Source organism: Gopherus flavomarginatus, chromosome 1 (assembly GCF_025201925.1).
Source record: "Gopherus flavomarginatus isolate rGopFla2 chromosome 1, rGopFla2.mat.asm, whole genome shotgun sequence".
NCBI lineage: Eukaryota > Metazoa > Chordata > Testudines > Testudinidae > Gopherus > Gopherus flavomarginatus.
The window spans coordinates 153,052,954-153,065,985 of NC_066617.1; the positions used below are offsets into that span (position 1 = coordinate 153,052,954).

The window sequence follows — 13,032 nt, forward strand, 5'->3', positions numbered from 1 at the left end:
CAGAAAATAGGCCTAATTTGTGGGCAAAATAATCATAGAATAGAAGTACAGAAGTATAGAAATGGAAGGGACCTCAGTAGGTCATCTAGCCCATTCCCCTGCACTCAAGTCAGGACTGAGTAATAACTAGACCATTCCTGACAGATGTTTGTCTAATGTGTTCTGAAAAACCTCCAGTGACAGCGTTACATTCCCCTGGTGTTATCTGGACTCTGGGAGCCAGCCTTACCCTGTTCTGCTGTGAAAACCCCCACTCCCGGGCTGTTCACGCACAGCCTCTAGCATGTAAGCTGCTCCCAGCTATGTGAGCGAGCACTTTTGGCCAGCTGCTGCTTGGATTGTGCAACCGAATGACACTAGCCAATATCTCCGGCCCCAGACACAGCCCTAGGAACCTCCGTCTTGCAGTGTCCAGTTATGCCCTCTGGATGCTGTAAGCTTATATGAATTTGTCAATTTAACAAAGAAATTGATATGTACCAGGCTTGTTATCCCAAGGGGAGTCTCTGACATGCTTCAAACCAAATGCACTGGTTCAGGTAAAATAAACAAACATATTTATTAACTACAAAAGATAGATTTTAAGTGATTATAAGTCAAAGCAAAAGTCAGATTTGGTCAAATGAAATAAAAGCAAAACACATTCTAAGCTGAGTTTAACACTTTCAGTGTCCTTACAAACTTAGATGCTTCTCACCACAGGCTGGCTGGTTGCCGTTCAGCCAGGCTCTCCCCTTTGATCAGCGCTTCAGTCGCTTGGTGATAGCATCTGTAGATGGAGGTGGAAGAGAGAGAGAGCGAGGCAAATGTCTCTCCCTTTTATCATATCCTTTCTTCCCTCTTGGCTTTGCCGCCTCCCCCCCGCCCCACTTCAGACTCAGGTAATCCTCATTGTAATCCCAAACTGACCAAGGGAAGGGAGGTGACTCACTCAGGAGTCCGACAGATTCATTGTTGCTGCCTAGGCCAGTGTCTCTGTTCCTGTGAGGCTGAGCTCGGTTTGTCCCATACATGCCCTGATGAGCTGTGAACTGCCCCTCTGCTCCTGGAGAGTTTTGCCTGGGCTTGTTTTAAGCCATGAGGTCACATTTTCAGCCTCATAACTATATACATGAAATAACAATAATGCTCAGTGCATCATGAGCCTTCCGAAGACACCCAACATGACAAACTTGGCATTGGATACCACACAATCTATTATAAGGATGAACATGGGGGTGCAGGGTGTTCCCCCAAGGTACAGAGCGTCACAGACGGAGATTCCACAACTTCCCCAGGCAATTTATTCCAGTGCTTAACTACCCTGACAGTTAGGAAGTTTTTCCTAATGTCCAACTTAAACCTCCCTTTCTGCAATTTAAGCCCATTGCTTCTTGTCCTATCCTCAGAGGTTAAGAACAATTTTTTCACGCATCTCCTTTTAACAACCTTTTATGTACTTGAAAACTGTTTCTCCTTCAGTCTTCTTCAGACTAAACAAACTCAATTTTTTTCAATCGTCCCTCATAGGTCATGTTTTCTAGACCTTTAATAATTTTTGTTGCTCTCCTCTGGACTTTCTCCAATTTGTCCGCATCTTTCCTGAAATGTGGCTCCCAGAACTGGACACAATAATCCAGCTGAGGCCTTATCAGCGCGGAGTGGAGCGAAAGAATTACTTCTCATGTCTTGCTTACAACACTCCTGCTGATACCTCCCAGAATGATGTTTGCTTTTTTTGCAACAATGTTACATTCCTGACTCATATTTAGCTTGTGATCCACTATAACCCCCAGATCCCTTTCTGCAGTACTCCTTCCTAGACAATCATTTCCCATTTTGTGTGCAATGATTGTTCCTTCCTAAGTGGAGCACTTTGTATTTGTCCTTATTGAATTTCATCCTGTTTACTTCAGACCATTTCTCCAGTTTGTCCAGATCATTTTGAATTTGAATTCTATCCTCCAAAGCACTTGCAACCCCTCCCAGCTTGGTATCACCTGCAAAGTTTATAAATGCCATTATTTAAATAATTGAAGATATTGAACAGGCCAGGACTGAGCCCTGCAGGACCCCACTCAATATGCCATTACAGCTTGATTGTGAACCACTGATAACTACTTTCTAGGAATGTTTTCCAACCAGTTATGCACCCACCTTATAGTAGCTCCACCTAGGTTGTATTTCCCTAGTTTGTTTGTGAGAAGGTCATGTGAGATAGTATTAAATGCCTTATTAAAGTCAAGATATACCAGATCTGCCACTTCCTCCCATTCACCAAGACTTGTTACTCTGTCAAAGAAAGCTGTTCAGTAGGTCTGACATGATTTGTTTGTGACAAATCAGTGTTGACTGTTACTTATCACCTTCTTATATTCTAAGTGTTTGCAACTGATTGGTTAATTATTTGCTCCATTGTCTTTCCCAGTACTAAAGTTAAGCTGACTGCTCTGTAATTCCCTGGGTTGTCCTTATTCCCCTTTTTATAGAATGGCACTATATTTGCCTTCTTCCAGTCCTTTGGAATCTCTCCAATCTATGAGTTTTCAAAGATAATTGCTAATGGCTCAGATATCTCCTCAGTCAGCTCCTTGAGGTTGTATTTCATCAGGCCCTGTCAACTTGAAGACATCTAACTTGTCTACATAATTTTTAACTTGTTCTTTCCCTATTTTACCTAAGAACATAAAAAAGCCATACCGGGTCAGATCAATAGTCCATCTTGCCCAGTATCCTGTCTTCCACCCGTGGCCAATGCCAGGTGGGATTCAGAGGGAGTGAACAAAACAGGAAGTCACTGAGAGATTCATCCCCTATTACCCACTCCTAGTTTCTGGCAGACAGAAGCTAGGGACTCAGAGGCTAGCTGCAGATCCTATCTCATTTTCACTGGCATTCATTGTGTTAGACATCTGATCACTACTAACCTTTTTGGTGAAAACTGAAACAAAAAAAGGCATTTAGCACTTCTGGCAGTTCCACATTTTCTGTTATTGTCTTTCCCCCCTCACTGAGTAATCAGCCTACCCTGTCCTTGGTCTTCCTCTTGCTTCTAATGTATTTGGAGAACGTTTAATGAGGGGATGAGCAATTCCACTTATCAATCCCTCTTGGGGTCCTCCAAAAGGCTTTTTGGGGAAAGTTAGAAGATGGTGGCTGAATGAAAGACCAGAGGACAAGAAGAAGCAAGCTTCACCAACATGGGTGCCACTGCCACTGTCTCTTGGGACCCTGGGAATCACCATAACACTGCTGGGCCTTTGTCATCCAGATCCTGAGAGTTGTCCTGATGAGACTTCGCCAGAGAGAGAGACCCAGATGACCCTGCTACCTCCATCAGCTAAATGCCAACCACCACGTGGGATGGGAGACTTTGTCTCCCTCTCTCCTGCCACCTGGCAACATCCTTTTCTTTCCCTACCTTATTTCTTTTCTTTCCCTCTCTCTCCTTCTGTTTAATAACAGTCTGGCTTGGCTGGCCAAGACTGCATTTTTATTTATTTGTTTATTAATTTTTGCAGTACTGCTGTAGGCCTGCCACCAGGAAGGTAGCAAAAAACAATGTCTTAAATGGCCCAGTGCTGATACAAGTTTGCCAGGTCTCAGATGGGGGTGATCAGACCATGTGCTGTGTTTCTCCAGCAGCAAGGTTGCAAATGAGAGTCAGCACCAGAAATAGAAGCTGCATTTTCTATCTTTTCTGTTCCCTTTTATGTGTGTCTGTGTCCGTGTTGTTTTGTTTCCAAGAAAACAGGCTCAGATTTCAGAGGCAGCTCCAGCTCCTCTCAGCTAACTTCTTTTTTCCCCATAAAGGACCCTTATTGTCCTTTTTAATACCATCTAAGATTGCCAGATGGGGGATTTCCTTCTAAAAACTCCCTCCAGCTAAAGGCAAAGGGAACAAGAGGTGTGATTAAAATAAAAGCCTTATGTAAAACTTTATATTGCAAATGCTTTGACTATTTTTCCTTTTTTTCTGCATCGTTAATAAAAGGTAAAAGATTTGTAATGGTGTGTTTGCCATGTTACTAAGTAGGCTGAGGTCCCTGTATACCAAATGCTGAATTGTTTAATGTTGGACAGTGACACAATAGCAGTGACTTTTTGGGCCCATTTAGTCCATCAAAATTAATACAACAGTTCCACAAGAGAGTCCCCTCCCTCCATACTCCAGATTCACCAATCCAGTTGTGTTCTCCTGAGAGATCCCCCTTTCTTTAAATACTACTTTCTTCTGTGTCCCTGGGTTTGTCCATGTTTACAAAGTGCCTTCCTAAAATATCCCTTCTTTCCCCTCTCCAGGAGCTGATGTGCTCTCTTGAGGGTCCTCAGAAGCGGGATTCCCTGGTTCAGAGTGTGTGGCTGGATGACAGTGTGGGCACACCCAGTAGTGCTAGCTCACCAGGTAAACTGTGCTCCTACCTCCCTCTCTAGAACATGTGAGGATGTGGAGAGGTAAAGAGACAGCAGTAGCACCTGTTCTCAATACCCAGAATGGGAGGAGTGCAGGGAGGTGAAGTGGAGCAGCAAAGGGCAGGAGAGGAATTCGAACTAGTGAGGGAGTATAAAGAAAGGAGACAGGGAGATGTGGGAGAGAGTTTAGGATGGGGGCACTTAGGATGTGCACCGTATAAATGCTTTGATACATATTGGAGTGGGGAGATGGGGGCAGGGACAGACTTTAGGTAAATCCTGTGGACCGAATATAGATATGTGTGTATACAGAGAGAGATTATAGACAGGGCTTGCAGACCTGTCTGCTATTATGGTCGCCTGACACTTCCCATGATAAGACCCTGTTTTCATTTGGTTGTAACTTTGCCAGACTTTAACTGTTTGGGCTGACATTGCCAATGCTGGGTGTTTGCCTCAGGCTGATTGGGGAAAGGGGACGGGGGGAAATCAGTGAAATTGGTTCCTCCCGTTTCTAACAATTAGATTACCTTTTTTTGCCCATGTTAAAAAAAATTGAGACTTTTTCTCAGAACAGCTCTTGTGCCCCCATGGTTTGGAGCAGGCAGGGATTAAAATTTGGAGCAGGAGAGTGTCAGGGATGTGACTTCCGCTATCCCTGTGAGAATCCAATCAAACTTGGCCAGATTAAAAACCTTTGAAAAAAATCACAGTTTGCACATGCTCAGCACACACTTGCTAGAGCTTAACAACTAAAATCTCTGAAAAGTCCATTGTCCCTGAGCATACTGCATCCCCTCCTAGCATGCGCCATCTCCACAGAGTGACTGAGCATGTTCTGTCCCCTCTCATCTTCTGCACGTGACAGGACTGCACCTGTGCCACCTCCATGGAGCAATGCAGCATATACCAACCCAGGGCTACAGGAGCTCAGACTGACTTCCCCTGTTGTTGATGCTTCCAGCTGCTCTAGACTGGGTTGGGGCAGGGCTGGGGCACTGGAACTAAGAGCAGACAACCTGTTTCTCCTGTTCTGTGAGTGACATTGCCCCCCCTCCCTGACAGAAACCCAGGCTGCATGGAAAAGGAAGCCATTTTATTAGAATGCAGAGGGGCCAAGAGCTGGATGGGGAGATGGAAAAGAGAATATTGGGACAAGGAGTCTAGTGAGACTGGGACTGCAGGGGGGAGGAAACTGTGACTGTGAGTGGAGGGGGCAGGTTGGGACTGGTTATGCATAGAGACTGGGCCAAGGAGCTAGGGAGGGCCTGGCTGGGGAACATGAGATGGGATAAGTAGCTTAGGGAGGGAGATTAGGACTGGAAGCCGGTTTGCAGGGGAGGATGGAGGAAGGAAGAGAGGGACAAATTGTATGAGGAGTTAGAAGGAGGAGACTAGGACTGGCTGAGCAAGATGACTGGGATGAGAAGCCCGAAGAATGGAAACTGGGCCTGGGGAATGGAACCAGACATCAGTCTCTGCAGTAACAGTAGTTTTCCTCCCTGCAAGGCCATATATCAGGCTAACATTGACACTAAGTTAGGGGATGAAGCCAGGCCTCAGGGTTTCCATAGCAGCAGCAATGTGTCTCTTTCATCATAGCCCTTGTAGTGCCCTGGCAATGGTAGTATGTTGGGTGGCATTCAGGTCCCTACCTCAACTGGTCTGGTGTTACTGGGAGTAGCGGGGAAGAGGAGATGGTGTGAGGTGTATGGCAGGAGAACAGACTTGTACAGGGCTGGTGTTCTGGAACATGGAGGCGCAGGAGAACCTGAGAAATTAGAGCTATTAGTGATCTATTACAACTATGCCAATTTGTGAAGTAGGTCAGCAGTTCAGTGTGTAAAACTCTGAAACTCCATGGTGTCAGCTCATACTGGGATGGTGTGGACCAGTTTTTGTAGGATTTGGTTCACGTAAAGCTCCAGAGAATATTAACTCTGCCCTCTAGTAATACCATGCAGCAACCATACAATTAAGATGGATGCCTAGCAGAGTTTGTGATCCCACATTAGACTAAACTGACTTTTGGAGACATTGTTTTTCCATATTGTTTCCTCTGATGTCTCTGTCTAGGGCAGAATTAAAGTTATTTGGGAGTCCTAATTTAGCATTTCAGATCTTAACATGGTTGCCTGTCTTTGAAGTTTAACTTGAACTGAATCTGCTGGGGACATAATGCTTGTTTTGGAGATAATTACATCATCTCTGTAATATTTTTTCACCCTAAAATGCTTCTCTGATCTCTCCAACCTTACTCCATTGTAATTCAATGATTGTCTGGGAAATATACAACACAAGCTAGGGACTCCCACCCCGTCCCAGTCAGTGCAGAGTCCTTAAGAGGGAAAGGAAGTAACATTTTACTGAAAAACACGGCAGAGATTTCCAGTGCAATAACAAACAAGCAGATTGGTGCCGCAAAGGGATGAAGTAGGGAGGAGCAGCTCCAAATGCCAATTTCATTGTAGGATGTTTTTTGTTTTGTTTGTTTAATTCTTCTTCTCTGCCCTGAAGTTCAGCAGGTAGGAGGGGTGGTGGGTAGTTCCAGCAGCAACATGGGGACTAGGAGTAATTAGCAGCTACCACAATAGCACATTCTCCTCAGCAGCCAGCTAGGAAACCACATATCACTTTCAGGGATGGAGTCAGGCTGCAGGGTCTCCAGAGCATCCCGCCCTACAGGACTATGTAGGAGCCCAGGAATTAGGTCCATTCCATGTGTACAGAGCCAGGCCTCAAGGAATCAACAGCAGGAAAATACCCCTTCCTGGAGGGGCAAAGAGGAGTCTGGCCCTAATGTTAATACTGGGGTAGAATGAGGCTTTAAGTGCTTGGTGGCAGTGCTCCACTAACCTAGTGCATCAAGGCAATGAATGAATTCTGGATTTGGATCCCGGACTCTTCCCGGAAGCTGAGCATTTCTCTCTGCCAGGATATTGGGGACTAGAAAGGTTAGAACCAGGTGTTATGTTTGCTGAAGCAACAGTTCATCCCTTCATGCAAGTCTATGTAAGAGCCCAGCACCAATATCAACAGAGGTTGGAGCCAGAACCCACACAGCATGCCACCATACGGGGCTACATGGGTTCTCAGAAATTAGGTCAATTCCATGTGTAGGGTCAGGACAGAACAGCAGGCAAACATCCCTCCTTGCAGGGCTATATAGGAGCCTGGCAGTAATGTTAATACTGGCCAGTTAATACTGGCTCTGTACATAAATACTAGATGCCCAAAAAGCCACAATCCAACAAACACGGAAAACGACCACATTGGATAAAAAACTGACATGGTTTAGAGGGGAAATGAAGGCAGCTATTAAAAATGAAAGAAAGGAGACGTTCACAGTAATGAATATAAATCAGAGTCTTGCAAATATAGAGAATTGATAAGGGAAGCAAAGGGACACAAAGAGAACTCTATGGCCAGCAGAATTAAGAACAATAAATTATCATGATTATTATCAATAATAATGCAGAAAAGGCAGAAGTGTTCAAAAATATTTGTTCTCTAGTTGGGGGGGGTGTAGTCAGTCATATAATATGATAACATATTTCGCAGTCCATTAGTATCTCAGGAGGATTTTAAACAGAGGCTACTAAAGTTGGACACTTTTAAAATCAACAGGCCCAGATAACTTTCATCCAAGAGTTTTAAAAGAGCTGGCTGAGGAGCTTGCTGGACTGTTAATGTTTATTTTCAATACGTCTTGGAACACTGGGGAAGTTCCAGAAGACTGGAAGAAAACTAACACTGGGCAATTATTTAAAAAGGGTAAACGGGATGACTTGGGTGCTTATAGTCTGACAGTGATCCTAGGCAAGCTAATGAAGTGGCTGATAGCAGCCTCATAAAGAATTAAAGGAGGGTAATATAATTCATGCCAATCAACATGGGTTATGGCAAACAGATCCTGTCAAACTAACTAACTTGATATCTTTTATTTATAAGAGTACAAGTTTGGTTGAGAAATGTAATAGTGTTGATGTAACAGACTTCCGTAAGGCATCTGACTTGGTACCACATGACATTTTGATTAAAAAACTGGAAAAATATAAAATTAAACTGGCACGCGTTAAATGGAGTAAAAGCTGGCTAACTGATAAGTCTCAAAATGTAATTGTAAATGGGGAATCGTCATTAAACAGGTGTGTTTCTAGTGGAGTCCCACAGGGATTAGTTCTTGGCCCTATGCTGTTTAACATTTTTGTTAATGACTAGGAAAAAAACATAAAATAATCACTGATAAAGTATTCAGATAACACAAAAATTGGGGTAATGGAAAATAATGAAGGGAATAATGAAGGTCACTGATAGAGAGTGGTGTGGATCACTTAGTAAGCTGGGTGCAAGCAAACGGTATGTGTTTTAATATGGCTGAATGTAAATGTATACATCTAATAACAAAGAATGTAGGCCATACTTATAGGGTGGGTGACTCTATCCTGGGAAGCAGTGACTCTGAAAAAGATTTGGGAGTGGGGTGGATAATCAGCTGAACGTGAGCTTCCAGTGCAATGCTGTGGCCATAAAGAGCTAATGCAATCCTTGGGATGTATAAATGGGACAAATTGGAGAGAGTCCAGCAGAACACAATGAAAATTATTAGGTGACTGGAGCACATGACTTATGAGGAGAGGCTGGGGGAACTGGGCTTATTTAATCTGCAGAAGAGAAGAGTGAGGGGGGATTTGATAGGAACCTTCAACTACCTGAAGGGGGGTTCCAAAGAGGATGGAGCTAAGCTGTTCTCAGTGATGGCAGATGTCAGAACAAGAAGCAATGGTCTCAAGTTGCAGTGGGGGAGGTCTAGGTTGGATATTGAGAAACACTATTTCACTAGGAGGGTGGTGACGCACTGGAATGGGTTACCTGGGGAGGTGGTAGAATCTCCTTCCTTAGAGGTTTTTAAGGCCTGGCTTGACAAAGCCCTGGCTGGGATGATTTAGTTGGTGTTGGTCCTGCTTTGAGCAGGGGGTTGGACTAGATGACCTCCTGAGGTCTTCTCCATCCCTTATCTTCTATGATTCTATGATTCTTCTATGAATCTTGAGTAGGGGTAGAGAGGTTGTTTTACCTCTGTATTTGGCACAGGTGCGACCACTGTTGGAATACTGTGTCCCGTTCTGGTGTCCACAATTCAAGAAGGATGCTGATAAATTGGAGAGGGTTCAGAGAAGTGCCACCTGAATGATATTAGAAAACATCCTGTATAGTGATAGACTTAAGGAGCTCAATTTATTTAACTTAACAAAGATAAGATTAATGGATGACTTGATCACAATCTATATGTATCTACTTGGGATACAAATATTTAATTAAAAACCGTGAGGAGTTCTTGTGGCACCTTAGCGACTAACAAATTTATTTGGGCTAAAACCCACTTCATCAGATGCATGGAGTGAAAAAAACAATAAGCAGAATATATATTATAGTACATTAAAAGATGGGAGTTGCCTTACTAAGTGGCAGGCCAATGCTAACGAGCCAATTCAATTAAGGTGGAAGTGGCCTATTCTCAACAGTTGACAGGAAGGGGTGAATAACGAAGGAAAATTAATTTTGTAGTGCTAACAAGGCCAATGCAATCAAGGTGGCCCATTTCCAACCATTGACAAGAAGGTGTGAATATCAGCAGGGGGAAAATTACTTTTTGTATGTTTAATAATAAGGTCTTCAATCTAGCTGACATGGGTATAACATGCTCCAATGCCTGGATGTTTTAGCTAGACAAATTCAGACTGGAAATAAGGCATAAATGTTTAACTTTAACCATGGTAACAATTTACCAAAGGTTGTAGATTCTCCATCACTGGCAATCTTTAAACCAAGATTGGATTTTTTTAAAAAAAGATATGCTGCAGGAATTATTGTCTTATTTCACACTGGGCAAGTCACTTAAATGAAACTTTTCCCAGGTGGTCACTGATTGTGTGTTCCTCATTTTCTAGGTGCTCAGTGTGAGATCCTGGGGTCTGATTTGCAGAAGGGCTAAAATCTATAAGAGCTGTGCTTTGAACATATGAACTGCTATAAGTCTCAATTGGGCCGCCAAAATTAATGGACAATTCTAACGATTCTCTTTGTGCCTCAGTTCCCAGCATCTAAAATGGGGCTAATATCACCCCACAACCTCACAGGGGTGTCATGAAGATAAATTGATTATAGTCTGGGAAGCACTCAGGTACTGTAGCGAAGAGCACCATAGGAAAGCCCCTGAAGAAATTAATAATATTGAATTCAGAAGAGTGTTTAAGTAGTGTGCAGTAAATAAGCCCTGGAACCACACACTGAACAACACAGAGAAACCAAAACGTTAACTGAACACTATCCATCCTGTGTACTGAAAGAGGCAAGGGTCCTGTGGAAAAAATGTGATTAAATATTTATGCACATGCACTAGGAGGCTGAACTAAGGCTGCACAGGCAGCCTTAATTCTAGCATTGCCTCACTTTACAACTTTAACAATGTTCTTTTAAAATAGTTTTCTGTGTGTAATTGTAGCCAGAGACACAGGGGTAGTGAGGTTGAAATGAGGGGCCAGACTATGCACATTTGGAGTGGTTGGCGACAGTGCTTAATTTGTAATGAAAGGTGCCAGGGCTCAAGTAATGTTTATACTTTCATAACTGACGCAGCAACCCCACAGTTGCTGGGGATCTGAACTGTCACGCTTAGAGGTGCTGGAATTCAACTCTAGCAAGCCCTGGATCAAATTAAGAACTGTTGGAGAGCAGCTATGCCACATGCAGGGAAATTCACCAGACAACGCAAGAGGTTGTAGGGATCAGAAAGGTGGGGGTGATGGCTAATGGGTGGAGACAGATTATGGATCACAGATTGGGGTGACAACTGTTTTTCCCATTCCTGGAAGAGCTCATTTTCTTGTATGCTTGGCTCTCTTCTAGTAACCCGACTGCTCCCTTCTAGCAACGCCACAGGCTCCATAGAGAAGGGGAAAGGCAGCAAGGCAGATGCTCAGCGTTACAGCCCGGTATGTGCCAGGCCTCCATGTGCTTCCATCTTCACCAACACCCAGATGATCATGGGGCAGGGAGGAGCTGGGCTTGGTGCAGGGGGCTTTGTGTGCTCAGGAGGCCAGGGTGCATGGGGACAATGCTTCAGGGAAGGTTAAAGAACTGCCATTTCCTTGTTCTACAGGCCTCCATTTTGTGCTGTGTGTGATGTCATCGCTGGAGGGGTGTCACGGTGCATGCTAGGTAATGCACAGGTAACTGACACACTAGGAGCCTTCATGCCCCTGGATGGAGGGTTGGAGGCAGGTGGCTGAACTGTGAAGGATGAGAAGGGGCCTTTTCCCCGCCCCCACCCTTCCACAAGGCAGATTCACAGTGAAGCAACATCCTAGTGGTTCCCACCCCTTCCATGGCCAACTCCCTGTGCCCCTACACATTTAGCTGAGCCCCCTTCTCTGGCAACTTCTTTGCACCCCACTCAATAACATAACCTTTCCCAGCCACCTCTCCCTGCCTCATCATACTCTGGCCCCTTCTTAGAGCTGCCCCCCTTTCCCCCAAATGCTCTTTTAAGTTTCCCACTTGCTCAGACATCCCCCATGGTTCCCAGGGTTTTCTTATTTTGCTGAACCATCTCTTGCTCACCGGCTAGTTTTGTGTCTGTCTGCATGTCTGTCCATTGGTGCAATGTGCTTCTCTGTGACAGTGTTACAGCTTATTCAGATAGGCATAATGTGACTAGGAGCTACTAGACAGCTATAATAGGGTGAGTGGTGGCAGAGCTAGAGAGAGCACTCTGAGCAGCAGGGGCCCTCGGGGTTCTGAGATGCCGTGGGAGCAGTTTCTCTGGTTTTGTTAATATCTTGGTGAGTGAGTTATCCAGGTGACAAACTTCCTCTCTCTGACCTGACAGCAAAATAGCACAGTGCCCCATGGGTGGTGTGGAGGTCAGACTGTGACACACTCCCCTCAGGGACTGCAGACTTAGCAACAGAACCGTGGGAGGGATGGGGTGGCAGAGGAAACACTCATGGGGAAGTAAGTACAGTGTATTTAGAGCAAATAGCTGATTTTCAGTTTACTGGCCCTTCTGAAAAGTCAGGAAAAAAAATTGTTTTGGGCTCAACAAACCATTTTATCTGGCTTTTGAGCTTTTTAAATGTTTGTCAATTTTTAAAAATAAAGTTGAAGCAAACATCAGCACAAAGTCATTTAGAATTGAAATATCTAAATATTTCATTCTGAAAATGCCTAAACAAAACATTACTTAGACTAACATCTTCAGGGGAAGGACCAGCTCTGGGATGGAGGGAGGTGGTCAGGTTGAGGAGTAGACAGAACAAGTGAGGCCAGATGGTCCCTTCAGAGGAGTGGTAGCTCTGAGATTTGGGTGAGGGGAACTTGCTTTTACTGTGTGTCTGGTTGTCTCTCTCTCAGGATTTGCTGCTGAAGTGAAGGGCCTGGCTACTCCTCGCCTTAGAGATTCAGAGGAGAAAAGCTGGATTCCCAAGACTGCTGGCCCTTCTGCTTCCTCCAGTGATGGTTGTGTCAAAAGCAACCAGAAAACCAACCACGAAACCAAATGTGGCATTAATTCATTCAAGTATATCATTCCAGCTCAGCCACCTCTGGGGCCAGGAACAAGCTATTCCACTAGGGGAT

The 13,032-nt window shown here is 44.4% G+C and overlaps 1 protein-coding gene across 6 annotated transcripts in view; it reads left to right on the forward strand.

Moving 5' to 3' along the window:
* The window catches only part of LOC127046499 (rap1 GTPase-activating protein 1-like), a 58,763-nt gene extending 45,871 nt beyond the window's left edge, over positions 1-12,892 (forward strand). For 4 of the 6 annotated variants that reach the window (XM_050943648.1, XM_050943612.1, XM_050943639.1 and 1 more), the window contains 4 exons: positions 4,282-4,384; positions 11,302-11,387; positions 11,555-11,624; positions 12,808-12,888. In XM_050943648.1, coding sequence (XP_050799605.1) covers positions 4,282-4,384; positions 11,302-11,387; positions 11,555-11,578 — 213 coding nt within the window. In that variant the 3' untranslated portion in view covers positions 11,579-11,624; positions 12,808-12,888. Of the gene's footprint in view, positions 1-4,281; positions 4,385-11,301; positions 11,388-11,554; positions 11,625-12,807 lie in introns of all 6 variants that reach the window. The other 2 variants (XM_050943622.1, XM_050943630.1) reach the window with 2 other exon arrangements.
* Positions 12,893-13,032: the final 140 nt, after the last annotated feature.